Source organism: Bufo gargarizans, chromosome 11, assembly GCF_014858855.1.
Source record: "Bufo gargarizans isolate SCDJY-AF-19 chromosome 11, ASM1485885v1, whole genome shotgun sequence".
In the NCBI taxonomy this organism is placed as follows: Eukaryota; Metazoa; Chordata; class Amphibia; order Anura; family Bufonidae; genus Bufo; species Bufo gargarizans.
In genome coordinates this window covers 88,829,745-88,857,637 of record NC_058090.1, presented here as the reverse complement: position 1 = coordinate 88,857,637, position 27,893 = coordinate 88,829,745, and the positions used below count along the sequence as shown (strand labels likewise).

The 27,893-nt window shown below is 37.9% G+C and overlaps 1 protein-coding gene across 1 annotated transcript in view; it reads right to left on the bottom strand.

Annotated features, from left to right (window-relative positions):
* Window positions 1-3,961: 3,961 nt before the first annotated feature.
* LOC122921388 (angiopoietin-2-like) overlaps window positions 3,962-27,893 on the bottom strand; it is a 94,952-nt gene continuing 71,020 nt past the window's right edge. Inside the window, exons 5-10 of the mRNA XM_044271367.1 lie at window positions 7,911-8,006; window positions 7,373-7,384; window positions 7,111-7,202; window positions 6,143-6,263; window positions 4,369-4,554; window positions 3,962-4,260 (exon numbers count right to left, since the gene is read on the bottom strand). Coding sequence (XP_044127302.1) covers window positions 3,962-4,260; window positions 4,369-4,554; window positions 6,143-6,263; window positions 7,111-7,202; window positions 7,373-7,384; window positions 7,911-8,006 — 806 coding nt within the window. The remainder of the gene's footprint in view (window positions 4,261-4,368; window positions 4,555-6,142; window positions 6,264-7,110; window positions 7,203-7,372; window positions 7,385-7,910; window positions 8,007-27,893) is intronic.

Genomic DNA, 27,893 nt, shown 5'->3' with positions numbered 1-27,893 from the left:
AAAAATTAAAAATAATGACAGAATTGCTGTTTTTCCCCAACCTCCCAAAAAATGGTTTCAAAAGTAATCGAAAAGTCATATGTACCCCAAAATGGTACCAATAAAAATTACAGCTGTTCTGCAAAAAACAAGCCCTTTGACAGTTATGTTGGACGAAAAATAAAAATGTAATGGATGTTAGTATATGGCAGTGCAAAATATAACTTATTTTCAATAAAAAGGGATTTTATGCTGCAAAAGTAGTAGAACAAAAAAAAACTATATACATTTGGTATCGCCATAACCTTATCGATCCACAGAATAAAGATACCATATCATATATATCACATGGAGAACCAAATAAAAAATGTAAAAAAAAAAAAAACAACACTTAGAATTAACATTTTTGGACACTTCACCTCCCAAAAGGTATAAAAAGTGAGCAAAAAGTTGTATGTACCCCAAAATGGTACCAATAAAGCTCGTCCTGCAAAAAACAAGCCCACTCACAGTTACATTGGTGAAAAAAGAGAGGACCCCATAAAAAATAAAAATAAACACTGACGTATTAGCAATTCTTGCCCCTCACCTCCTTAAAATGGTATAAAAAGCAATAAATGGTACAAAAAAACTACCGCTTTTTTGTTTTGCTGTTAACCCTTGCTGTGTACAAATGAAAATCTGCACAAAAAAATGAAATTTTTAAACTTCCCCTCCATTTTGCTTTAATTCCTGTGGGTTACGCAGGTTTCAAAATTAGTTTTAAATAATTTTAGGGGTGTAGTCTCTAAAATGGGCTCATTTATTTGTGGTTTCCCTTATGTAAGTCCCTAATAGTGACTTCAGAACTGAATTGGTCCTTAAACAAGTTGGTTTAGAACATTTTCTTGAACATTTTAAAAATTGCTGGTGAATAATGATGAATGTTAATAACTATTGCATAATGCATCACTACCTGTCTCAAAAGCAGAGAAAATCAAATTTAGAAAATTGCTAATTTTAAAAAAATTTCCATAAATTTGGATATTTTTTTTTTATATCAAGGAATAACATAACTCAAATTCGTGAAGTACGATATGTCACAAAAAACAGTCTCAGAATGGCTTGGATAAGTAAAAGCATTCCAAAGTTATCACATATCCCTTGAAAAAAATGGGGCTTCGGCATTTGCTCCAAACTGGCTTTTGCTGGATTGGGGTAAAATTAGGGATTATGTGTACATAACATTGATCATTTTAAAGTGCAACTTTAGTGTGAAGAATTTACTCCACCACACTATAAGCCTAAACGGCCATTCCAGGCTTTGCGGAGCAGTCAGTAATGACCGTTGGGTTGCCAGGTGCCACAATGTGCTTCCTAGACAATCTGCATTGTGTAAATTCAGTACTCCAACCTGTCTGGTGCTGTAACTAGTGTAAAAAAAATACCCTGCTTTCTTGTTTGACCATTTCTTCTCCATTATGGACTGAAGCCTACCTCACCAGGGTGTTGGCATCTTTGCCCGACAACGTATCGCAAAGATCGTGTACTGAGGGGCACTTCATCCACTGGAGCCCCCTGGGTGTTGGCAGCTCTGCCCGACGTGCATTGCAAGGTATACTGTGGGAAACTTCATCCACGGAGCACTGCTAACAGTGCAGCGCAGGCACGATGTGGGCACAGGGCGTAATGGTGTCGCAGCTTCTGACTGTGCAAAGCCTAGTGGAAAACTCTATATGTAAGGTATCTAAGGATATCTCTGGAGTTGCGTTCAGCATATGCTCATATGCTTCGCGATACGTGTTGGGCAAAGCTGCCGATACCCTAAGTGCCAAAGAGGAGCCGCTGCCCGCTATGTTGTCGGGTGGAGCTGGCTGCTACCCACAGACTCGCTATAGCTAAGGAGACACAGAGCGACCCTTACTTTGGTGGAAGAGTTGTCCCCTACCTGCGGGTAAGCTGGGCAGAAGTATACATGCACACACTATTGTTGGAGAGACACAGGGCAACCTCTGCTCCTCTGAAATAGCGGGCGCCTGCCATCAAAAAATCACATGAAATATACATAAACAGTATACATTTATTTATTTATTTTTAATTAAACATATGCTATTGCTTTGTGCTGTATAACGGGGAGGGAAATGTCAATCAACCCAACCCGAACACGCCAACGATCCTCCCCTTGGTCTGCGAGCCAAAAATTCTCATTTTCAATGCATTGTAAAACTGTATACAGTCCTGACGAAGAGGGCAATCCAGCCCTCGAAACGCGTAGACTAAACTGCTAATAAAAGATTATTCTTTATTATCGACATCGCTCCTGATGTTTTACCTATCCAAGTCCTGGCAGCGCCTTCCAAGATCCTGAACCAACTTTTTACAGCTACCTACTTAACCTGTCGAACGCTCCAAGTATCACAGAGGACCACGGCCGCAGCCTAGGACAACCGCCCACTGGTCGGGATTTTAAATAACCAGCAGTGCAATCTACAGTTGTTGTGACTCCTCACAACACTATTTGGTAAGCAAACTCTCACCTTCTAACCTACATTTAAACAACTGATACCGCACATATGGCACCTTTTTCTTCCCACTTTTATCTTCACGTATTCAATGAGAACTACTCAAGAAACCTGCTGGAAAACCATCTTGCTCCACAGCAGTATGAACAAAAGAATACCAGTCCTTCAAGTGAGATTAAAGGAAATTAGTTCCTATAGGGAATGTTAAAAGGATAGATGCTCACTTTTAGTTGTGTACACATCACATGATTAGCCTTTTTAGTTGTTTGCTTCAGGTTCTGCAGTTCCTGGAGAACCCCCTTGGTACCGATTCCCTAGCTGGATTCAGTGAGAGAGAAATTGGATGGGAAATTTCCACACAAAAGACACCATTTTTGCAGCCCATAGACTTTTATCTCTAAAGGCATTCCGTTATGCATTTTGTCATCGAATTACGTTATGGTCTGTGGTAACAGAATCAATAACGAAATTCACCTTTTACCAGTAAACGAAGCATGAACGAATTTCAAAATATGAAATTCACTCATCTCTAGTTATGGTGTAGATACTGGATACAGTTTAGATAATTTCTGATCTGATTGTTTAAGTGTATGACGACGTTGGGACAGATAGCTGTGCTGGAGCAGTACCACAGAAGTGACTGGGGCTAAGCTGCCATACCAGGCACAACCTCTACACAACGTACGGAGCCGTGCCGTTCTGTGCCGGACCAATCTGATATCAATAAAGTCCCGCAAAAATCCCTTTTAGACAATTAATAGTCATGGCTACAATCACTGTATATGGACACCAAATGTGATGCGCAGATGATTTTTTGGGTTAGATACTGTACATTTTGTTACCCCTCTAAATTATTCACACTGATTTCAGATAATAGTTGTTGGCAAGTTATAGCCAATTTAGGTAGGTATTATCCTAAAGATAGGTCATCCATCTACAGCCGGTAAATCCAGTAGTCTGTTTTAGTAGAGGAACAGGCTACCAGGTTACCGTATCCAGCCAAGCCGGACACTGACACACACCACCTGATCCATATTCACTATAATGGGATCCAACAAGTTTCTGGCATAAATGACGACTTTTGGCCAGACCGGTATATGTCCTGCCAAAAGCTGGCATTTATGCCAGAAACCTGTTGGATTCCATTATAGTGAATAGGTATTTGGTGATTCCTGTCGCTGTCCGTCTAAACCAAATACAGTAACTCCGGTAGTCTGCTACTCTGTAGGAACAGACTACTAGATTTACCTAACGGAGGTGTGAGCCTACTCTAAGACCTACAGAGACAGGCAATACTGTATGGGTTCTAAATTTGTACTTTGAATAAAAGACACAAACTAATGGAATACGTTTCATTTTTCTTTATTACATTCAGATAAACCCAGAAAATGATAAACTATAACAACATTTATATAAAAAAAAGAATATAAATTACACACAAAAATAGTAGCCAACATAATGGAAGAGTAGAAAGAAACCTTCTACTGGTGGATCACATACATTTGACTGAATTTCAGAGACTCACCGAGTCTCCATGTTGGCCATGACACAGATGAGACCCAACGTTTATATCTCGGTGGTGAGCGCCAAACACCATTCAGATTTGCGGATCCACAAGCGTTAAACCACCAGCCAGCACTGAATTGTTCGCTACAGCTGAGATACATGATGTCCCCAAGTACACATAATGGGTGACAGTTGTCGTTAGGAAGATCTTCAGTGCTAAATGCGCTGCTGTGTTGATTGGTGCCGTTTCTTCCATTTCCAAGGAAGGCATCTCCTACAATGGAAAATATAAATTATATATTTTTAATCTTTCCTCATGAATTTTTTACCGTTTCATTTTTAATTTTGGACTTTTTTTTTATGTATTTTGTTTTCTACTCACCGGCTGTACCCGAGTAATTTCCTGCTAACAATTTATAGTAGCTGCTTGCATTGGCTATGACAAAGGAATCATATCTTGCATAGGCTTCTTGGTCACCAAAGTCTCCGATGCTGATGTGCAGTTTGGAGGGTTTTCCTATCTGGTTTGTCAGGGCGTAAATGTACTTGAGCCCAAGCCAGTGTTCACCTTAATTAACAAAAAGTATCAAGTACATAACAGGACGAAACTGGAGAACATGGTGATTCACAAATATTTGACAAAATTGGAGTTGGACATAGAAAATGTCAGTTGAAGGGATGCTTTTGTCCATGGAGCATGCCAAAACTTGCTGACCATTGTGTCTCTGGCACCCTTATCGGTCACGAGAAAGGCTTCACCATTGTCTTTGCATAGCTCTACAACCACAGAGAACTGCTACTCAACCCCATAAACCAGAAATCGATGTTAAAACAGATGGAAAAAGTGCCTTGGCCCTTTTATTTTTTATGATAGATGAGGATCTTAAGGGTCAGATTCACACTGGTAGGCAAGTGATGGAATATCCTAGGGAAATGGCAGCAGTTACCTAGATAGACACACCCTTTCAATTGAGATTTTCACTCAGTTCTGTTACTATTGGTAGCCAATAATAAATGTTAAATGTTTGGTTCCAAGAGGAGTACAACTAAAGAAAGCTCAGTTAAAAAGATAGTCCATTCAGTGTTTCCCATCCTAAGGTTTGTGGAATTTAGCAGATAAGGTCATTTTAGGAATTTTCAAACAGTGGGAAAAAAATCTCTTGGAAATTCCTGCTTCAATTTTTTGCGGAGATTAGAAAATGAAAACAAATATATGTATATGGCTTCCAACAGAATTAATTCTGTAAATGGTCTATGAACACAATATAATTGGAAGAGGTTTACCTGGATAGTGTTTGTTTGACCATGTGCCTTTCAACAAAGTGTGCCGATTGCCGAACAGATGTTTGTTTGACCTGTGTGCCATTTAAAGCTTCTACTAAATATAAAATTGAGCTGACTGTCTGCTTTTATATGTGTGATATGAAAAAAAAATGGCCTAGGTCATCATTTTTTACCAAACAAATTACAAAAAGTCAACTTAAGCAATTATAAGGGGAAAGGGCAGTGAATATCTTGTAGACTCACTACAATCTTGTGGACTGTGTTTCCAATACCAAACACAGTCCAAATTGGTGCTGTTTCTTCGAATTCAGGGGTCAGCAACCTCCGGCACTCCAAAACTACAATTCCCAGCATTCACACAGGCTCAGCTGCTCTTGCAACTCCTATAGAAGTGAATAAAGCATTCTGGGAGTTGTAGTTTCAGAACAGCTGGAGTGCCGAAGGTTGCTGATCCCTGTTCTAATCTCATAAGGACATTTTTTGTTTACACAGGCTCAGAATGCTGTAAATATATATTATCGCCTTATTGATCTCCCACCACTCTCATTCCAATGCTTCCCAGGTCCCAGTCAGTCTCTTCCTCCTGGTCCTTCTCAATGCACAGGAAATACCACTCAGTTAGACATTGACCACAGTGGTGACCTGCCTCAGCCAAGCCATAACCTGTGTCTCAAGGGGGATCAGGTGGCAGAGACCCATGGGGGACCCAGAAAGTGTTGGAACTGGACTGGTGGGGAATCGGTGAGGAAAGTATGAAATTTAAAATTTTACAGCATTTGTGTGGGAGAACATATACTTGATTGATAACCCATGTATGTTTGCCCAGATTATTTCTAAATTGTTAATATTTTAGTATTATGTGTTTTTTTTACCTTGAAGATCGCCAAATCCATTTTCATACTCTTCCCACGTTTTCTCAAAGCTTAATCCATCGACTCCATTGTGTTTTTGGATTAGAGTCCAGCCACCATTTAAAGACATTTCACAGTATACCTTAAATGGAAGCATAAGTATCTTAATTGTAGATCCTATTATTTTCTTACTATAAAGGAGATAATGTAATACTTATAATTTTCAAAATTATATTCTAAACTATCTTCAAGATCAACATCATGTAAAATAATCAAAATGGTTGGCCCAGTGACAATCTGTCTTTTATTTTAATAATTTGCCAGACACTTAGATGGGGGTCCAATGTCTTGGACTTCCAAAACTGCCAAGAAAACAGGGTCTCAAATCTTCATTCGGCCAGGTTGGTATGTGCCAGCCCACTATACAGAGATGAATGAGTACATTTGGCTATTTTAAATTATTATTCATTCATCTCTATTTAAAGGGCTGATGTATGCAAGTCCTGCTCTACTGCCCAAAATGGCCCTTCACATTGGAGACCCAAATGTCTAATCTGTATTGACGTCAATAAGAGCAGCATTGTAATGGCGAGCTACATCTACTACAATGTTGAGTGTGCTGTGTAACTCCAGTGACGACTTTTGGCAACAGAGCTTCACAGAACAGCTGATCAGTGGGGGTGCGCAGTGTTGGAACCCTGCCGATCAGTTGGTGATGGTCTCTCCTGAGAATAGGTCATCACTAGTGTTGAGCAAACTTGTTTTTTAAGTTTGGCATCTAAAGTTCGGGTTATCGAAGAATCCCGTTATGGATTCTTAATTCCATTATGGCCCGTGGTAGCGGAATCCATAACAGGATTCTTCGATAACCCGAACGCGAACTTTTGACGCCGAACTTTAAACACAAGTTTGCTCAACACTAGTCATCACTTTAAAAAAGGCTGGACAACCCCTTTGGGTAAAGTCTGGGATTCTTTTCATGGTCTTACCGGGAAAGAGAACTCAGCTTCCTTTGGTTTTATCATGTATATTCCACTGGTCGTAAGATTATTTTGTTGCCATATATCTGAACAGTCATATCCTACCAAATATAAGAGATAAAATTCAAGGTATTAAAAAAGAGATGCGTTATCTGCATCACATCCTAAGAATATCATTAATGTATATTTAGAATATATATATATATATTTAAAATTTACACAATTAAAAAAAAACTAAAATTTTGTAAAAAAGTTTCTTACCTTGAACCACTTGAGATTGAGCCTGTAATCACAGAGACATTATAGATTATTAAACTTGTATAAGCAAATTTACATCACTAACAAAACATCATTATAGTGATAGATAAAAATGATGCATTACAATATTTATAGATTCTATCTACCGATATGTCAAAACTTGGCTTGGCAGACCGCTGTTCTTCTGAGATCCACACACAGTACATATGAATGTTCAGGTCAGCTAAGAGATAAATAAGCCACTGCCAGGAACCTCTGTTGGTTTATCCCCCCCATTGAAAAGAATGATTGGGCATGTTGACCCCCTAAAGGCAGATGTCAGGACACCCCCATACATATTACATGGTCATCTCAAGGGGATACATTTTTGTAACATCATTTATTCTTTCCATGTATATTTAAAGTTGTATGTTTTTGATTTCTTGAAATATATATATAAATTTGGATCTAATTTGGTTCTGTTAAAATTCACAAAATCTAAAAAAAATGCTAAAAAACAAGTTCAAAATAAAATTTCAATGTATTACATAATGAAACCAAAAACTACTCACCTGTGACGAAATTTGATGGAAATAAAGACTCCATAATAAGAGACATCCGAAAAGTTTCATGGATTTCATGGTTCTGATCCTTAAAATGTAAGAAACCTAGAAATTAACAAATCATATATTTTTTTTTAAATACATAATATTCATATTTGGACAGTAAAATATTGGCAGAAGATATTAAAATAACAAGGAAACATGCAAAGATTATATTAATCAAATATAGAATTAAACATTTTGTATAAAGTTAAAAGAATCAGATTAAAAAGAGAACATCCTAGGAAACAAAATCCTCCTGCAGTACTTACTCAGTATAGCTAATGTCCAGATCACCTACACTTGAGCTGAGTACAATATACTACTCCTTGCTGTCCTCCTTTTATACCCCTTTGTACATGGGTGGAGTCAAGAACCAGCAAATCAAAAGACTCTTAATTATCAGTCTTTGTTTTTTTTTGTACAATTAGAGCCATTAACATTACAAAGTTGTAGGTCTTCAGGGCGCTTTCATGCTCATTTTTGTTTTTCAGAATGCTGTAATTACTATTATATGGAATATCTAAAAATTTAATATAACTAAGATCTATAATTATACTAATATGTTCAAAAGATCTATGAAAGTAAATTTAACTATAAATATTTGGATTAGAGATGAGAGAATCCTTTAAAAAACAAATCAAATTTGTCTTAAATTTTAAAAAAATTCTGATTTCAGCCAACTTCAAATCTACTAGAATTCGGTTCATAAAAACCTCTCAAAATGGTGGCCAGAAGACAGAGAAGAAGGCACCTGCCACCAAAAAGGGATACTTTTTGGGCCGCTTTTAATAAAAAAAACTCCAACAGCACAATGTTTTTTAAAAACTACCCCATAGCCATATATGTCACTTTGACATTGCTAATGCTGTCTTGGCATTAATCAGCTTGAAATTGGGATGGATACAGTTCTAGGAGACCTCAGAGTATCATACACAACGTTTCAGGGCAATCTGAAAACTTTTGATTAGAGCAGAATTTCTTCGTACCAAGTTGACTCTGCCTACTGATTCTTTAGAATTGGATCTTCAATAAATTTCTGGAAAATTGTTCATTTCTAATTTTGATATTTTATTTTTTGTTACTTAGATATTGAACTCCCATTAATTTGCATATTAATGTTTTTTTTTTACTTTGTTTCAATCTTCTAATGAAAAAGTTACACAATGCTATTGAAATTTTAAAGGGAGTCTGTCGCCAACCTGACCGGTTTTAAACAGATCACATTGTTCAGTGAGACACAAAGACATGACACAGATGTTACCTGTGTTTAGTTTTTCAGATCCTTCAAATCGGCCAAAAAGGCATTTTTATAATATGCTAATGAGCCGTCGCAAGTGCCCATGGGCGGAGAGTTTGCTGAAAGTGCCCAAGTTTCCCTGCCTCACTCGCGCCCAACTCTGCCCCTCAGTAAACTCCGGCCAGCCCTGTGGCTCTGTGACATCATATTTCCCTATAGCCCATTCGCGCATCACTGCCAGGCCCTGGCATGCGCAGTGTTCTGCCCACAGTGGGCAGAGACTCACAGATATGCATTGAGCATGCGCCGGAGTTTACTGAGGTGCGGAGTTAGGCGCGAGTTCGTGACAGACTCCTTTTAAATTTGTTGTGAGCAGCAGGCAGCTACCACAACATGACGAACATTCTTGTCATGCTGATCGTATGGTCACAGAAAGTGTGGCTGTGTGATCAAGTACAGGCAACAGATCGATTTTAGAATTGGAAATGAAATTAATAGAGATGAGTGAATTTCTTGAAATTAGTTTCGGGTTAGATTTAAAAAAAATATATAATAATAATAATAATAATAATAATAATAATAATAATAATTCCATTCGATACTAATAAATTCAAATAAAAAATGCTCCAATTGGTCTGAGAATTGGCATATGTCATGGTGAGGTCTCCAAGAACTCATATTTTTTATTTTGTCTTTCTTTATGTCTTCCAAAATCTGTCTCCGTTTGTTTAGAATTTTCGTTATTTAGATATTAAATTGCAGATTTAGGTGCTTTTTTACTCTATTGAAAAAAAAATTGTAGTGAAAAAGTTAAAAAGAAATTGAAATAGTAAATGTTCTGTGAGCGGCAGGCAGCTACCACAACATGAAGAGCATTCTTGTCACGCTGATCGCTTGGTCACGGAAAGTGTGTCTGCGCAATCAGGAATGGGCAATAGTTCTAGTGGTTAGGGCAATCTCTGATGTCTTCTAACGCTGGTCAGAACAACTGAACATTGATGATGATCAGTGTACAAAACAAAGAAAAGATTTTAAAAACTGCATTTTCCCAAAATAAATAAATAAAATAAATATATATTAAATGCTAATGTATATGTACTATAAATAGCATCTACATAAAGTACAACTCATAGTGCTTCATACAGATATGATGAATTTAAAAAAAGTATTTTTCAGATTTCTTGGGAAAAAGTTTCATTTATTTGTGCCAGTTAATATAGGCCTAAGCATTCAACATTTTTTTTTACAAAAAAAATAATTCTACTGTATTTAAAAAACAAAATCAAATTTATAATTGGAAATTAATAGACATAAGTAAATTTCTAGAAATTAGTTTCAGGTTCGATTCTAACGAATTGGTAAGAAGATTCCTTTCGGGTATGAATTAATTCGACCCAAATCAAAAGTGCTCCAGTTAGCCTGACAATTAGTATATGACTCTCTGTGGTCTCCTAGGACTCATCTGCTTCTTTCTTTTTAATCATTTATATTTTTTTTATAATTTTCTCCATCTCTCAAAATGCTGCACAATTTGTTTAGAATTAATTTGTTCATCTCTCCAAATGAAATTTCTTGTGAATTAATGATATTTTTTTTATAAAACTGAAATATTTTAATACCACTCAATGGCTTTTGGTATCTGTAAGCATATTAATGTTAATATATATATATATATATATATATATATTTCAATTTGGAAATGTATGTATATATATTTTTTTTTGATTTTTATTTTCTAAGGTCTTGCCACCAGTTCCCATAGAGTTTAGCTCTGTATTCTTGATGGTTTTGCTACTGTCATTGAAACCAACCAGACAACAAAGTAGGAAGGTTTTCTCATGAATAATGACTTCCCGTCTGGTCATGGTTTTGTAAGGAGCCACAACCCTGAAAGTAACAGAACAAAAGAAAGACACTGAACCAATGACTTGTACCACAACATGAGTTCAAAGCAGTAGAGACCTAAAAACAATACTATACACATAGTAGACTGGAAGAACAACTATGTGGAATATTCATGAGACCAACAACTTCCTTTTACCTGGATATTCTTGATCTGCAGTTCTGTTCAAGCATGAGACCTTCATGTTTTATTCATGGTAATTAAGCATTGCTCATAAAAATCATAATCAATATACTCCTTATGTCATGAACAGGACAAGCTTTATTTTCTACCCTTGGGATACTGAAATGGTAGCCACAGACTGAATAGAGATGTGGACTTATCATTATGGCTTTGTAGATACGTGGTGATTTTTTGGAAAATTTTATTACAGTTTTTGTAAAACTAACAGAAAAATATGTCTTGCCGTTTTGACAAAAAGGCTAGAAGAAATGTGGCAAACAGGGCCTCATTTAGGACTAATGCCTTGGGTTTATATTACCATTGTGAAAGTAGAGGCCTCCATCAAAGCCAGTCCTGGTTGTGTGATTTTGAAGAAAAATTTTAATTGGGAAGGGGGGAATCCCAAGACTGCATATATTGGATTTCAATATGTCAATCCTCTGCTGTAATGGGAGATTATTCCCATCATATCATTGAAAACACATGCACATTTGACCAAAAAGACTCCAATTAGAGAAGACATCACCTGTCGAGATGACTGGCATAAACGTTATATGTTCTGCCTATCGATGAACAATGCAATAGTCACTTGTGTAGAACGCCTGTGTAGCCCTGACTGTATGCAGTATTATTGGTTACGTTGTATAATGGTATTTTTTGTAATTTGTTGTCCACCATCTCCATGTGTCTGTCTCTATGGGGTCTACACAAATTAATATATACAGAGTAGTGGCTATGTTTTATTAATTATCATGTTCTGCATTCATTATCTTTAGCCACATTTGTACCCGTCATCCCAATTGAGTTCACAATCTTAATTCCAAATTAACGTACCTGTATGTCTTGGTGTGTGGAGCGATAAAAAGAGTACCTAGAGATAACCCACATAAACATGAGGAGAACCTACAAACTCCATGTAGATTTTGCCCTTGGTCAAATTTGAACCAAGGACCCCAATGCTGGAAAACAACGTAAAATTCAATTTGTGTCCGATTCCTCTGAATTGGCCTTTTGATTCATGTGGTTATATGTTGTTCCAGCTGGTGAACTTTTAACTTTTCATATTTGCTATGTGTAAATTATGACATTTAACTTGTTTGCACCATTCAGAAAGGGCATGATATTGAGGAAAAAGTGAAAAAACTATGAGCAGATGAAAGCCACGACTTTGTGAAACCTCAAGAATTTATAGTAAATCTTGTGAGGTTTTGCCCTGCAGTCCTCACCAGAATACCATCCAGCGACTACAACATAAGGACATGGGGTTATACCACCAATATAATGCTGTAGAAAAGATGATAGATAAAGGAGTATTTGTTTTGGCCTCGTGTGGCCATGCTGGGTTCATCTTAAACCCCTTGAGGACCCTGCCATTTTTCACCTTAAAGGACCAGGCCATTTTTTGCAAATCTGACATGTGTCACTTTATGTGGTGATAACTTTAAAACGCTTTTACTTATCGAAGCTATTCTGAGAATGTTTTCTCATCACAATATGTACTTTATGACAATGGTAAATTTGAGTCAACATATTTCATTTTTATATATAAAATACAAAATTTGGAAAAATTGCCAATTTAACTTTTAAAACAGATAGTGATACCTCCTAAAATAATTATTACTTTACATTTCCCATATGTCTACTTCATGTTTGGATCATTTTGTAAATTACATTTTCTTTTTTTAGGACGTTAGAAGGTTTAGAATTTTAGAAGCAAATCTTGATATTTTTCTTAAAATTTCCAAACCCCACTTTTTAAAGGACCAGTTCAGGTCTGAAGTCACTTTGTGGGGCTTACATAATAGAAACCACCCATAAATGGCCCCATTTTAGAAACTACACCCCTCAAGGTATTAAAAACGGATTTTACAAACTTGCTTAACCCTTTAGGTGTTCCACAAGAATTAAAAGGAAAATGTAGTTGAAATTTCCAAATTTCACATTTTTAGCAGATTTTCCATTTTAATCAATTTTTTCCGCTAACAAAGCAAGGGTCAACAGCCAAACAAATTCTGTAGTTTACAGAAACACCCCATATGTGGTCATAAACTGCTGTATGGGCACGCGGCAGGGCGCAGAAGGAAAGGAACGCCATGTGCTTTTTGGAGGGCAGATTTAACTGGGATAATTTTAAGTTGCCACGTCACATTTAAAGACCCCCTGATGCACCCCCAGAGTAGAAACTCCATTTTGGAAACTACGGGATAAGGTGGCAGTTTTGTTGGCACTATTTTAGGGTACATATGATTTTTGGTTGCTCTATATTACACTTTTTGTGAGGCAAGGTAAATAAAAATAACTGTTTTGGCACAGTTTTTATTTTTTTATTTACAATGTTTATCTGACAGGTTCATCTAACAGTTGGTATTTTTATAGAGCAGGTTGTTACGGATGTGACTATACTAAATATGACAACTTTTTTGGTTGTTTGTTAAAAAAGATTATTTTTCATTGTCTTCATAGTCTAAGAGCCATAGTTTTATAATTTTTTGGGGCGATTGTCTTAGGTAGAGTCAGATTTTTTGCGGGATGAGGTGACGGTTAGATTGGTACTATTTTGGGGAGCATATGCCTTTTTAATTGCTTAGTGTTGCACTTTTAGCACAGTTTTTATTTTATTTTTTTGACTGTGCTCACAGCGGTTAGGTCACGTGATATTTCTGTAGAGCCGGTCGATACGGACTCGTTGATACCCAATATGTCAATTATTTTTTTTCCCTATTTTGTACAATTTTTTTTAACTTTATTTTGAGAAAAAGACCTGATGGCCACCCTGCACGATCCTGCACGTGCCATGGTCAGCGCTAATCACAGCAGCGCAAGGGTAAATGCGCCGGCATCTGTGTTTCCACCAATGCCAGCGCATATAGAAGAGACCCAATTGTGAATGACTGCGGGGTCCGTGCCGCTGATCAGGCGGGCGCAGCTCCTGCACCTGCCCGATCAGCATGACGCAATTGTACGTCACTGGTCCTAAAGTCACGGCCAGATATGACGTAAATGTTCGTCATGGGTCCTTAAGGGGTTAATGCTGCTGCCATAAAGTGGCATGTGAGGGAGTTCATAAAGTAATTTCATCAATAGCTTTCCCAATATAATATTTTGTGCAATTATGATGTATGACCATTAGGTGGTGCTCTTATATCAATCTGATCCCCTTCAGATCACCACATGAGATCTTGTTAAAGCAGATGTACCACCTAGTGGTGACTCTGCATATTGCAAGCAGCAATGCACAGTTCAGTTATTTATAATGGATCCAGAGCCAATATTTCTTCAGTTTTATATGGTGATTTTTTTTCAATTTTTTTCCCTAAACTCTTCTTTATGAAATCTTCCGTCATCCCGGAAATGGACGGGAGAGCGTGCGCGAACACCCGATGGCCAGTCAGGGTGTTTGCGCGCGTGCGCTCTCTGTCCATTTCCGGAATGACGGTCGCCACAGGGCACCTAAATTAATGGGCTTTTGCATGATTGCATTACCCCACACAGGTGAGCTGGGCATTTTAAAAGGAGCACATTTTCAGGGAGAGCAGCACACCCAGAGCAAGGCATTGCCGAAACATGCGTCGGGGTACGTGGCTCTCTTGAGGTGGATCTCCCTATTATGGGTATGTGATATCAGTGTGATTTTAGGTATGAGGTAAACACTTAGTGGTGTATTTGCATACACACTTTGTGTTACTACTGGGTTCAGGCTCTCTGTATTTATGTTCCCCAGCATATTTATCTGTATGATTTAAGTAGTTCCATTTACTTTACTGGCGTATTGCTGGGTGCCACATATATATACAGTGGATATAAAAAGTCTACACACCCCTGTTAAAATGTCAGGTTTCTGTGATGTAAAAAAATGAGACAAAGATAAATCATTTCAGAACTTTTTTCACCTTTAATGTGACCTATAAACTGTACAACTCAATTGAAAAACAAACTGAAATATTTTAAGCGGAGGGAAGAAAAAAATAATGTGGTTGCATAAGTGTGCACACCCTCTTATAACTGGGGATGTAGGTGTGTTCAGAATTAAGCAATCACATTCACAATCCTGTTACATAGGGGTCAGCACACACCGGCCATCATGTAAAGTGCCTCTGATTAACCCCAAATAAAGTGCAGCTGCTCTAGTTGGTCTTTCCTGACATTTTCTTAGTTGCATCCCACAGCAGAAGCCACGGTCCACAGAGAGCTTCCAAAGCATCAGAAGGATTTCACTGTTAAAAGTTATCAGTCCGGAGAAGGGTACAAAAGAATTTCCAAGGCATTAGATATACCATGGAACACAGTGAAGACATCATCAAGTGGAGAAAATATGGCACAACAGTGACATTACCAAGAACTGGACGTCCCTCCAAAATTGATGAAAAGACGAGAAGAAAAGTGGTCTTGGAGGGACCAAGAGGCCTACAGCAACATTAAAGGAGCTGTAGGAATATCTGGCAAGTACTGGCTGTGTGGTCCATGTGACAACAATCTCCCATATTCTTCTTATGTCTGGGCTATGGGGTAGAGTGGCAAGACGAAAGCCTTTTCTTAAGAAGAAAACCATCCAAGCCAGGCTTCATTTTGCAAAAACACATCTGAAGTCTCCCAAAAGCATGTGGGAAAAGGTCTTATGGTCTAATGAAACCAAGGTTGAACTTTTTGGCCATAATTCCAAAAGATATGTTTGGGGCAAACACAACACTGCACATCACCAAAAGAACACCATCCCCACAGTGAAGCATGGTGGTGGCAGCATCATACTTCGGGGCTGGTTTTCTTCAGCTGGAACTGGGGCCTTAGTTTAGCTAGAGGGAATTATGAACAGTTCCAAATACCAGTCAATATTTGCACAAAACCTTCAGGCTTCTGCTAGAAAGCTGAACATGAAGAGGAACTTCATCTTTCACCATGACAACGACCCAAAGCATACATCCAAATCAACAAAGGAATGGCTTCACCAGAAGAAGATTAAAGTTTTGGAACGGATTCAGCCAGATCCCAGACCTGAATCCGATTTAAAATCTGTGGGGTGATCTGAAGAGGGCTGTGCCCAGGAGATGCCCTCGCAATCTGACAGATTAGGAGTGTTTTTGCAAAGAACAGTGGGCATATCTTGCCAAGTCAAAATGTGCCATGCTGATAGACTCATACCCAAAAAGACTGAGTGCTGTAATAAAATCAAAAGGTGCTTCGACAAAGTATGAGTTTAAGGGTGTGCACACTTATGCAACCACATTATTTTATTTTTATATTTTTCTTCCCTCTACCTAAAAGATTCCAGTTTGTTTTTCAATAAGAGTTGTACAGTTTATAGGTCACGTTAAAGGTGGAAAAAGTTTGTAAATGATTAATCTTTCTCTCATTTTTTTACATCACAGAAACCTGACATTTTAACAGGGGTGTGTAGACTTTTTATATCCTATATATGTATATATATATATATATATATATTGTACATATGTATTCATAAAATTGGGCCTGCCTACATGATTTGTTATATTTCCTCTACATCTATACCTTTGTCAATACCTCCTCAGGTGTAGTCCACTATTTGTATCTGATGTATCATGTCTGTTTTCTATCTATGTAATTTGTATTTATAATAAAGCATTTATTTATTTTTTATGTAAAACCTGTTTAGTCTCCGTTCATTTTGGTATAGGTCTCTTTTAGATTAGGCATCATAGCCTTTTATTATATAGTAATATACTTTCCCGACACATCACTGCTGAGTTTGACAGATTTGACATGCATACTGACGGGCCTTCACTTCCAGTCAAACAGAAATCAGAAGCAGAGAGAGAGTTTGACTCTGGACCTGAACCGTTTGAACAGGTGTTTTTTTTTACACTGTAACCAACCCAATGGAAATAATTTATTGTTCTCTGAAAATCCATTTAACTAAAAAAAGTCCCCCCCCCCGCCATGGACATAAAATAAGATGAAATGGCATCTCAGACGTTACTGATGTTCTCATCTAACTCCAGAACATTAATCTACATTTAGCTTTTGAGGGATTTCTAGCTTTTGAGTGACATGGCCTCTTCAAACAGCTGATCAATGGGGTGCCTGGTGTCAGATCACCATCAGATGTTAATGACCTATCCAGAGAATTGGTAATCAATATAGAACTTCTGAAAATCTCCTTTAACTTTGTAAGATATTGATTGGGATTCTTCAACTCTTGGAGGTTCATTGCCATACCTTCTAAAACACTTAGGAAATTAGCCAATTATGAAGCCCTGGTGTAACTCCATGAATTTTTTTTATTGGAATTCATCCATATTATAAAGACAACACACAAAGCATGATGGTCAGATGCTTCTCTAAGGGCTTTTTGGGCATTTTTATTGATTGCCATCAAGGTATGGAGATTGAACCCTCAAGACCCAAAGTGATCAAAAGAACAAAGTGGGCTACAGTACCAGACAAAGCCATAGGTGCATGGATGATAGTGTTGGGTAGGGGCCAGGGTAACCATCATTGACCCTTTTGTTCTTTTGATTAGAGGGGGCTTTGGGGTTAGGCCATCAACATAAAATTCCTGAATTATCAGTTCCATACCTACTTATGACATATCAACACCATTAAACCATTTTTGAAATACACCATATCTCTACAGCACTGCTGTACAGATATAGCAGGAACTGAGCCCACAGACCCGCCATACAATGGCAGAAGTGTGGCTTTTGTTTATCTTGCTTCCCCGAAAAAATTGAAAAAAAGTTCTCAGAATGTTGTCCAAAACCCAAAAATGGCACCAGTCTGTGCCGAAAAAACAAAGAAACAAATGTTAAGTAAAAAGGGCAAAGGTATCAGAACATAAAAAAGCACAAAATGAAATTTGGTATTCAAATCGACCCACAGAATAATCATGGAGATGCTGCTTTATCACCCCCCCCCCCTACACCCACACACATACATATAAAGTCTCGTAATTTTTTACATCTGCTCCAATCAAGTGTGCCGCTCTGTCATCTTCCCAGGCTGCAGCCAGTGACATATTATTTGGCTGCATCAGTGATGTTCTAGAACCTACTGTAATAAATGGTATTAGCGGTCTAGTGATTGGCTGCTGGTACAGTCACAGCTCCAGCCAAAAAATATGTCACTTAGTCTACCCCAGTAAGATAACAGAGTGGCATTGCATTGGAGTCGATGCAGGAAGGGAAGGTCATTTTTTTAATTATTTAACTAGGCACCCCATCACTTTGACAAAGTAAATAAAGAAAACTTAGACAAACCCTTTAAACTGGTCATACATATTAGATAAATGTCAGCCTAATCATGTATTGTGCATTGGGACATCTTAACGTTTCATCGATGGCGGATATTGGGGGAGATAAGAATCAGGCTGTTCGATATCACTTGCCCAATCTTTATGTTCTTTGAAGGATTAGCTGCAGCCAGAGGTGTCTGAAGGTGACTTTCTCCTCAGTCCCATTCAGGACACAGGAATACTCAGCTGAAATGTGTTTGAGGGCATCAAGAGAGATAGCCGTCTCCATACAAATGTTCGGCTGACAGCTGTCTTATCTGTTTGGGCAGCCTTAGACCTAAAACACTGAACTCCAATATGTCCAGTATAGGGATATCCCCATTCGAATTATTCTGCAAAATCACCCCACTAGGGATGGTTTTGGTGGAGGCCTCTACTTTTCCAATGGTGGTGTAGGTCCTAAGACACTAGTCCTGGGTGACCTCCCTTTGATCAGGCCTTGTTTGCCACATTTCCTTTTGCTTTTTTGTGCAAAAATACAATTCTGTTAGTTTTACAAAAAGAAATGTGGCAAAAACTGTAACTAAAATGTCAAAAAATCCCCAAGTATGTACACAGCCATAGGGATATGACCGCCCCTATTCAGCTTGTAGCCGTTATTTCAGTATCCCAAAGGTAGAAAAGAAAACTTGTTCTGGCCATGACATAATGGGTATATTGATGACATTTTTAGATATCAGTGCTTGATAAAAAAAATTAAAGTCTCATGCTAAAAGAATAAAACTGATAATCAAGAGTCTCCAGGTCTAGACAAGTTGCCGGTGTACATGGAATATTCCACATAGTCGATTTTCCAGTCTACCATGTGTATTGTGCTGGTTTTATTTTTTATCTTGCTTTGAAATAATTGGTGTGATACAAGTCATAGGTTCATTGTCTTTCTTTTGTTCTGCTCCTTTCAGGTTTGTGGCTCCTTACAAAATCATGACCAGACGGGAAGCCATTATCTATGAGAAAACCATCCTACTTTGTTGTCTGGCTGGTTTCAATGATCGTAACAAAACCATTAGTTGATCTCTATGGGAACTAGTGACATGACCTTAGAAAATAAAAACTTAAAAAAACATTATCCAAAAATAAAATAGATTGGTTTCTAAAAAATGAAAAGGTCAATTTTTTTATGTTATCGATGTATGTCAAATATTATTACCAGGGCCGTTTCTAGAGGCGGGCGAGGGGTGCGACCGCCCGGGACGCATCCCTCAGGACAGAAGAGGGGGGGCGCCGTCAGCAGGGTCCAGCGCCGGAGGGGGGCCCTTTCTGTCCGGAGGCAGCAGGAGTGGAGATGAGCGCTTCCATTGTGTAAGTGCTCATCTCCAAATTAATCTGTATTGCCGTCCTCAGGACAGCGATACAGATGAACGGTGCGGGGGGGGGGGGGGCTTTTTTATGTTCGCCCTGTTGGTAAATTTCCCTAGAAACTGCCCTCATTATTACTATACTTATAGATACCATAAGCCATTTAGTGGTGCTAAAATATTTTTGCTTTATAAAAATCAATTAATAATTCACAAATAGACCCTTGAATGTTTTAATTTCCAGTGATGACTGAATCGATTCTTAACAAATTGAAATTAATTTTGTAAGAAAGAGAGAAAATTATAAAAAAAAATAGAAAAAGAGAGAAAGATGACATGAATACCTAGGAGACCTCAGAGGATCATACACCAATTCTCAGGCCAACTGGAGCAGTTTTTATTTGGGTCGAATTTATTTGTACCTGAATGGAATTTTCTGATTGATTCGTTGAAACCCGAAGTAAATTTTAACAATTTTTTACTTATCTCTATTAATTTCCAATTATAAAATTGATTTTGTTTTTGAAATGAAGTAGAATTGTTAAAAAATAATAAATGCTTAGGCCTGAATTAATTGCCACAAATAGATTACATTTATGTGGTTTTCATAGATATTCACTCTTTCCCATGAAATCTTTTTTTAAATTTAGCATATCTATTTACTTTAACTTTTTTTCAGGATGAGCTGAACTTTATGTGCTATTTATGATACATATATATATTAGCATGTAATGTATATTTTTTTTTTTTAAAAGCATTTTTTGTAAAGAAATTTCATACACCTGTCATTATTGGTGTTCAGTTATTCTGACCAGTGTTAGAAGGCATCATAGACTGCCCTGATCGTTAGAGCTGTCACCCATTCCTGATCGCACAGGCACATTTTCAGTGGCCACACAATCTGAATGACAAGAATGCTCATCATGTTATGGTAGCTGCCTTCCACTAATAAGGCATTTAAGCAAATTCGATTTGCCAAAATCAAATCAAAAGTGCTCAGATGGTCCTGAAATGTCGTATATGACACTTTGAGGTCTCCTAGGACCGTATCGAACCCAATTTCAAGCTCTTTAAATCAGTAATGTCAAAGCGACTGTGATGTATATGGTTATGTGTAAACGGATGGTAGCCGGTGGTTTTAAAAAACATTGTGTTTTTGGATTTTTTATTTATTTTTTAAACATGGTCGAAAATTTTTCCCTTTTTATGGCAGATGCCTTCTTTCCTATCTTCTGTCCACTATTTTAAGAGGTTTTTCCGAAGGGAATTCCAAAAGATTTGTATTTGGCTGGAATTTTTGGGGAAATTGGAGACAAATTTGAATTGATTTGCTAATCCAAAGACATATATATATATATATATATATATATAAATATATATCTTACTTTTATAGATAGTTGAAAAGATTACCATGATATTTGTATACATATAAATTACAGCATAAATACAGATGTTAATTATGTGAAATTTTTTGATATTAGGTGTAATAAAAAGTAATCACAGCATTCCAAAAAAACTAAAATGAACATGAAACTGCCCTGAAGACATACAAATTGTAATGTTAATGACCCTATTTGTACCAAAAAACAAAGTGTGATAATGAAGTGTCTTCTGATTTGCTGGTTCTTGACTCCACCCTTGTACTTGGGGATATAAAAGGAGGACAGCAAGGGGTAGTATATTGTACTTAGCTCCAGTGTAGGTGATCTGGACATTGACTATACTGAGTAAGTACCTCAGGAAGATTCTACTTCATAGGATTGTTTCTTATTAAATCTGATTCATTTACCATCATACACAATTTCTAATTTTGTGTTTTGTTTTTATGTTTTACATCAAACTAATCTTTGCAGGTTATTTTTGGTATTTTAATATTAACATTATTTACTATTTTGGAAAAAAATACAATTTTAATTACTAGGTTTCTTAATTTTTTTTTAGGATTAGAGCCATGACATCCATGAAACTTTTCAAATGTCTGATATTATTGAGTCTTTATCTCCATCAAACTAGGTCACAGGTGAGAACTTTTTTTCATAATTTAATACATCGAAAAACAATTTTATTTTGATTTTTAAAATTTAATAGGTTGAAAAAATTCTATTTATCTATTTCTATTTATTTTTAGCAATTAATATTTGGTGAATTTTAAGAGAATAAAAATAGAAACGTAAAAAATTGCTAATAATATACATGCAAAGATATCATCACAAGTTACAAGAATGGGTCCTCTAGAGATAACTATATAATGTGTTTGGGGGGGTCTTGACTCAATCTAAAGACAGAGATCAGGGGAAAGAAGGATCGGGCATGTTGGGTGTCAACATGCCCAAACATTTGTTCTAATGGGAGATAAAACACCAGGAGGTGCCTGGCAATGGCTTATTCCCCTCCCAACTGACCTAAACATTTATGTGTAGGTGAAGGTCAGAAGAATAGCGGTCTATCAAGTTAAAGGGGTTGTCTCACTTCAGCAAATAGCATTTATCATGTAGAGTAAGTTAATACAAGGCACTTACTAATGTATTATTATTATCCATATTGCTTCCTTTGCTGAATGGATTCATTGTTTCATCGTTCATCGCATTGTATACTGCTTATTTCCATGGTTACAACCGCCCTGCAATCCAGCAGTGGTGGTTGTTGTTGCACACTATAGGAAAAAGCGCTGGCCTCTGTGTTTTCTCCTATAGTGTGCAAACACGACCACCACTGTTGGATTGCAGGGTGGTCGTAACCATGGAAATGAGCAGTGTATAATATGAAGGAAAAATTATTCCAGTCAGCAAATTGAGCAATATAGGTAATCCCAATAACTTAGTAACTGCCTTATATCCAATTTCTCTACATTATAAATTCATTTTCCAGAGTGAGAGGACCCCTTTAACTTGACAGACCGCTATTCTTCTGAATATGTCAGTAGATAAAATACTATAAATATTATATATGATGATATTATGTTAGTGATGTAAACTTGCTTAAACAAGTCTAATAATTATAATGTTTCTGTGATTACAGGCTCAATCTCAAGTGGTTCAAGGTAAGATACTTTTTTTTTTTACAAAATTTAGATTTTTTTCAATTGTGTAAATTTTAAAAGCAGCATTATATAGATAACATCAATATACATTCATGATATCCTTAGGATGTGATGCAGATAATGTGTCTCTTCTTAATACCTTGAACTTCTCCTCTTATTTTCGGTAGGCTATGACTGCTCGGATATATGGCAAAGAAATAATCTTACTACCAGTGGAATATACATGATAAAACCAAAGGAGGCCTGAGTTCTCTTTCCCGGTAAGACAGTGAGAAGAATCCTGGACTTTACCCAAAGGGGTTGTCCAGCTTTTTAATGACCCATCCTAAAAATAAGTCATCACCAACAGATTGGTGGGAATCTAACACTCCACACCTCCACTGATCAGCTGTTCTGTGTAGCTCAGTTGCCGGAATTCGGCACTGGAGCTATACAGAACCTCAACATTCTAGTCGATGTAGCTCGCCATTCCCATTGAAGTAAATTTGGAGCAATGTGAAAGATAAGTAGTGTCCAAAACTACATTTTTGGATGGAGAGAAAGGCAAGCATTCATCAGCCATTTAAATAGAAATGAATGAGAACATTTAAAAGAGTCAAATATACTCCCATGGCTGGCCAGGAATGAAGATGTGATATTTGTGCTTCCATTTAAGGTATACTGTGAAATGTATGAAAAAGGTGGCTGGACTATAATTCAAAAACACAATGGAGAAGATGGATTAAGCTTTGAGAAAATGTGGGAAGCGTATGAAAATGGATTTGGCAACCTCCAAGGTAAATAATACAATATCATAATAAATGAAGAACAGTTAAGCAATAAAGAAGTTATCCAGCTGATATATATTTTATTCTTTTTAACACTGGCTCCAAATGCTGTAGAACAAAAAGTCATTTCTTCCTCACCGATTCCTCACCACTTCAGTTCCAACACTTTCTGGGTCCCCGTAGGTCTTTGCCACCTGGTCCGTGTAGATGTTGAGGATGTCATATTGTATTGGCTTCACATTATTATGACATCCTCAACATAGAGACACAGGAAATGTCTTGGCCAATAAATTATTGCATGGTAGTTTCCTATGTCTTGGGAAGGACCAGGTGGAAGAGACTGATGGGGACCTGGGAAGCATTGGAATGGCAGCAGTGAGAGATCATATATTTTTATGGCATTATGACTTTGTTCAAACTCAAAAATGTCCAGAAAAACTTCTCTATGAGATTAATATAAAATAGTTTGCAGAAGCAGCACCAATAGGAACTGTGTTTGGTATGGCAATAGTTGCTCCAAGAAGACCAGCAATTTTTTAGACATTCACTGCCATCTCCTCTTAACAAATGCTTAAGTTGATTTTTTTTGTAATTTCTTTAATATCAGGCATTTAAAAGCAGACAATCAGCTCAAAGCTATCTTAGTTACGAGCTTTATATGGCACACAGGTCAAGCAAACCAGTTCAGTGCACATTTTTTGAAAGGTAACCACTTTGAAAACATGGTCAATGAATTCTGTTAGAAGCCAAATATATGTTGATTAATTTCCTACTTCACTCAAAAATATTTGGAATTGAGCCAGGAATTCCCAATAATTTTTTTCCACATTTTTTGGAAACCCCTAAAATGACCTTATCTGCTATCCCTCGAGCTTCAGAGCAGGAAACTGCCAATTTAAACTGCCTTCTAAATTTAGGTTTTGTTAGTTATACTAAATTTAGGTTTTATTATTGGTTACCAACAGAAACATTGAATGGAGTGAAAATCTCAATTGAAGGAGTGTTTCTATGTAGGTTAAGTGATGCTATATCCCTAGGATATGCCATACTGGCTGACCAGTGGGGATGTGACCTTAGCGATCCTTAACTATCATGATAATAAAAGGGCAAAGGCCCTTTCATCCTCATAATAGATAAGGTCCCTATGGTCAGAGACACACCAGTCAGCAATTGCCTAGATAGAAACACCTCTTTATCTTACAATTTCTTCGTCCAACTCCAATTTTGTCAAATATTTGTGAATCACCATGTTCTCCAGTTTCGTCCTGTTATGTACTTGAAACTTTTTGTTAATTAAGGTGAACACTGGCTTGGGCTCAAGAACATTTACGCCCTGACAAACCAGAAAGGAAGACCCTCCAAACTGCACATCAGCATCGGAGACTTTGGTGACCAAGAAGCCTATGCAAGATATGATTCCTTTGTCATAGCCAATGCAAGCAGCTACTATAAATTGTCAGCAGGAAATTACTCGGGTACAGCCGGTGAGTAGAAAACAAAAAGTCCAAAATGAAAAATGATACAGTAAATAATTCATGAGGAAAGATAAAAAATATATAATTTATATTTTCCATTGTAGGAGATGCCTTCCTTGGAAATGAAATAAACGGCACCAATCAGCACGGCAGCGCATTTAGCACTGAAGACCATCCTAACGACAACTGCCACCCATTATGTGCACTTGGGGACATCATGTATCTCAGCTGTAGTGAACAATTCAGTGCTGGCTGGTGGTTTAACGCCTGTGGATCCGCAAATCTGAATGGTGTTTGGCGCTCACCACCAATATATAAACATTGGGTCTCATCTGTGTCATGGCCAACATGGAGAGTCGGCGAGTCCCTAAAATTCAGTAAAATGTATGTGATCCACCAGTAGAGGGTTTCTTTCTGCTCTTCCATTGTGTTGGCTACTATTTGTTGTGTGTAATTTATAATGCTCTTTTTTTTTATAAATGTTGTTATAGTTGATCATTTTCTGTGTTTATCTGAATGTATTAAAAAAACTGAAATGTATTCCATTAGTTTGTGTCTTATTCACAGTAGAAATTTAGGATCCACACAGTAATGCTGGTCTGTGTATTGTTTAGAGAAGTCACACTTCCTTTAGGTAAATTGGGTAGTCTATTCTGGCAGAGGAGAAGATTACCTGAGTTACTGTATTTGGACACAACAGACACCTCCTGGAACAATCGGATCCCCATTTTCTATAATGAGATCCAAGAGGTATCTTTTTGTAGAAAGTCAGATTTGAGAATCATTTAGACAATTCACACACTAAGCTATTGTATCTGCCAAAAAAAGAAATCATCTATGTAACACATTTGGTGTCTATATACCCTGATTGTAGCCATGCCTGTTAATTGCCTAAAGTTTTTTTTTGGGGACTTTATTGATAGCCTATCCTTAAGGCCTCTTGCACATTGCCGTGTTTCATGGCCGTGTGCGGGCCGTGGAACCGCGGCCTGGATCCCTCCTGAGAGCAGGAGCGCACGGCGTCATGGGTTGCTATGACGCCGTGCGCTCCCTGCTGCCGCCGCTATACAGCAGTACACTGGTATGATCTATACCAGTGTATTACTGTACTGTGCCGGCAGCAGGGAGCGCACGGCGTCATAGCAACCAGTGACGCCGTGCGCTCCTGCTCTCAGGAGGGATCCAGGCCGCGGTTCCACGGCCCGCATACGGCCGTGGAACACGGCAGTGTGCAAGAGGCCTAAAAGGTAGGAACTGGTGTTGGGGACCACTCATAGAGGCGACCTTGACGTGGTGAGTGGCTTATTACGCTTTGGCCAAAATGTACACTAATGCCTCATTCAACATCCAGCATAGAGGCAGGGCAGAGTGCTGGTTGCAGAGTGCCATTGCATTTGTGTTTTTGCGTTTTTATGTGTATTTCGCCATAGCAATGTGCACCTTCATACAGGGTTGTGCTGACTGAATCCCCCACATTTTTTCTTTGTAGTATATATTGGAGGCGTGGCGATCTCCATGCAGTCATGCACACCTGACCAGTTGGTCTGCCCTGGAGGCTGGTTTTAAAGTCAGTATAAAACGGAGTCTGATTTTATAGCGCCTACCAGTAGCCATTTGGCTCCAGGAGAAGTGTATAGTGGGCATGTTGGTACTTGCATCCCTGGATCCGATGGGAGCTGTTATGGCACCGGGCGGGGTTAAAAGCAGAGTGTGCCTGGCGTGCATGCTGTACCTACGCTCCCTGGACTTTGTGTGGCTGTCATGGCCCATAACAGGTAGAAACTGCTGTTGGGGACCACTCATAGAGGCGACCTTCACGTGGTTAGTGGCTTATTACGCTTTGGCCAAAATGTACACTAATGCCTCATTCAACATTCAGCATAGAGGCAGGGCAGAGTGCTGGTTGCAGTGTGCCATTGCATTTGTGTTTTTGCGTTTGTATGTGTATTTCGCCATAGCAATGTGCACCTGCATACAGGGTTGTGCTGACTGAACCCCCCACATTTTTATCCTTAAAACACACTATCAATATCAGATTGGTTGGGTCCAATGCCACTTGTAGTCTCATTTTTTTTTTTACCAGGCACACCTTCGTACGTTGTGTAGTGGTTATGCTTGGTATTGTTGCTCGGCCCCATTCACCTCTGAGCTACTGTTTCAGGTTTGGCTATCCGTTCAGACTTCGTCATACACCTACACGCTCAGATTAGTGCGTTTGCTGACAAAGCATCTAAACCTTATCCATTACCTACACTGTAACAACGTAAACAGGGAAAAACAATCCACAGGGTAAGTAATATGATCATGAGAGCTAGATGTAGGCTAGGCTTTTGTTCACTTGGGCCAAATATTCAGATTGCTGTCTTAGCTCTAAACATGAATATCTTGACCAATTCAAAATGGCGGATTTGCACCTGTGGTATCCAGTATCAGGTTAATTCTGTGTGTGACCTATAGCCATTTTGTGGGGTGCAGCCGGTATACTTCTCAACTCTGCCAATATAACAAATAATAATCTTGACCCAGGAGGTGGAAGTCCGAGTATAGAAGAAGGAGGGGTTGGACGTGACTGTGTAGGTGGAAGAGGCGGCCAACACTGTTTCCGTTTATTTATTTTTTAATGTGTCTCTCAATTCTGTGTGTGACCTATAGCCATTTTGTGGGGTGCAGCCAGTATACTTCTCAACTCTGCCAATATAACAAATAATAATCTTAAAACTAGGACGTGGATGTCCGAGTGGAGGAAGAGGCGGAGGAGATAGGCAACTTTTTTTTATTCTTACATTTATTTATTTTTGTTTTGT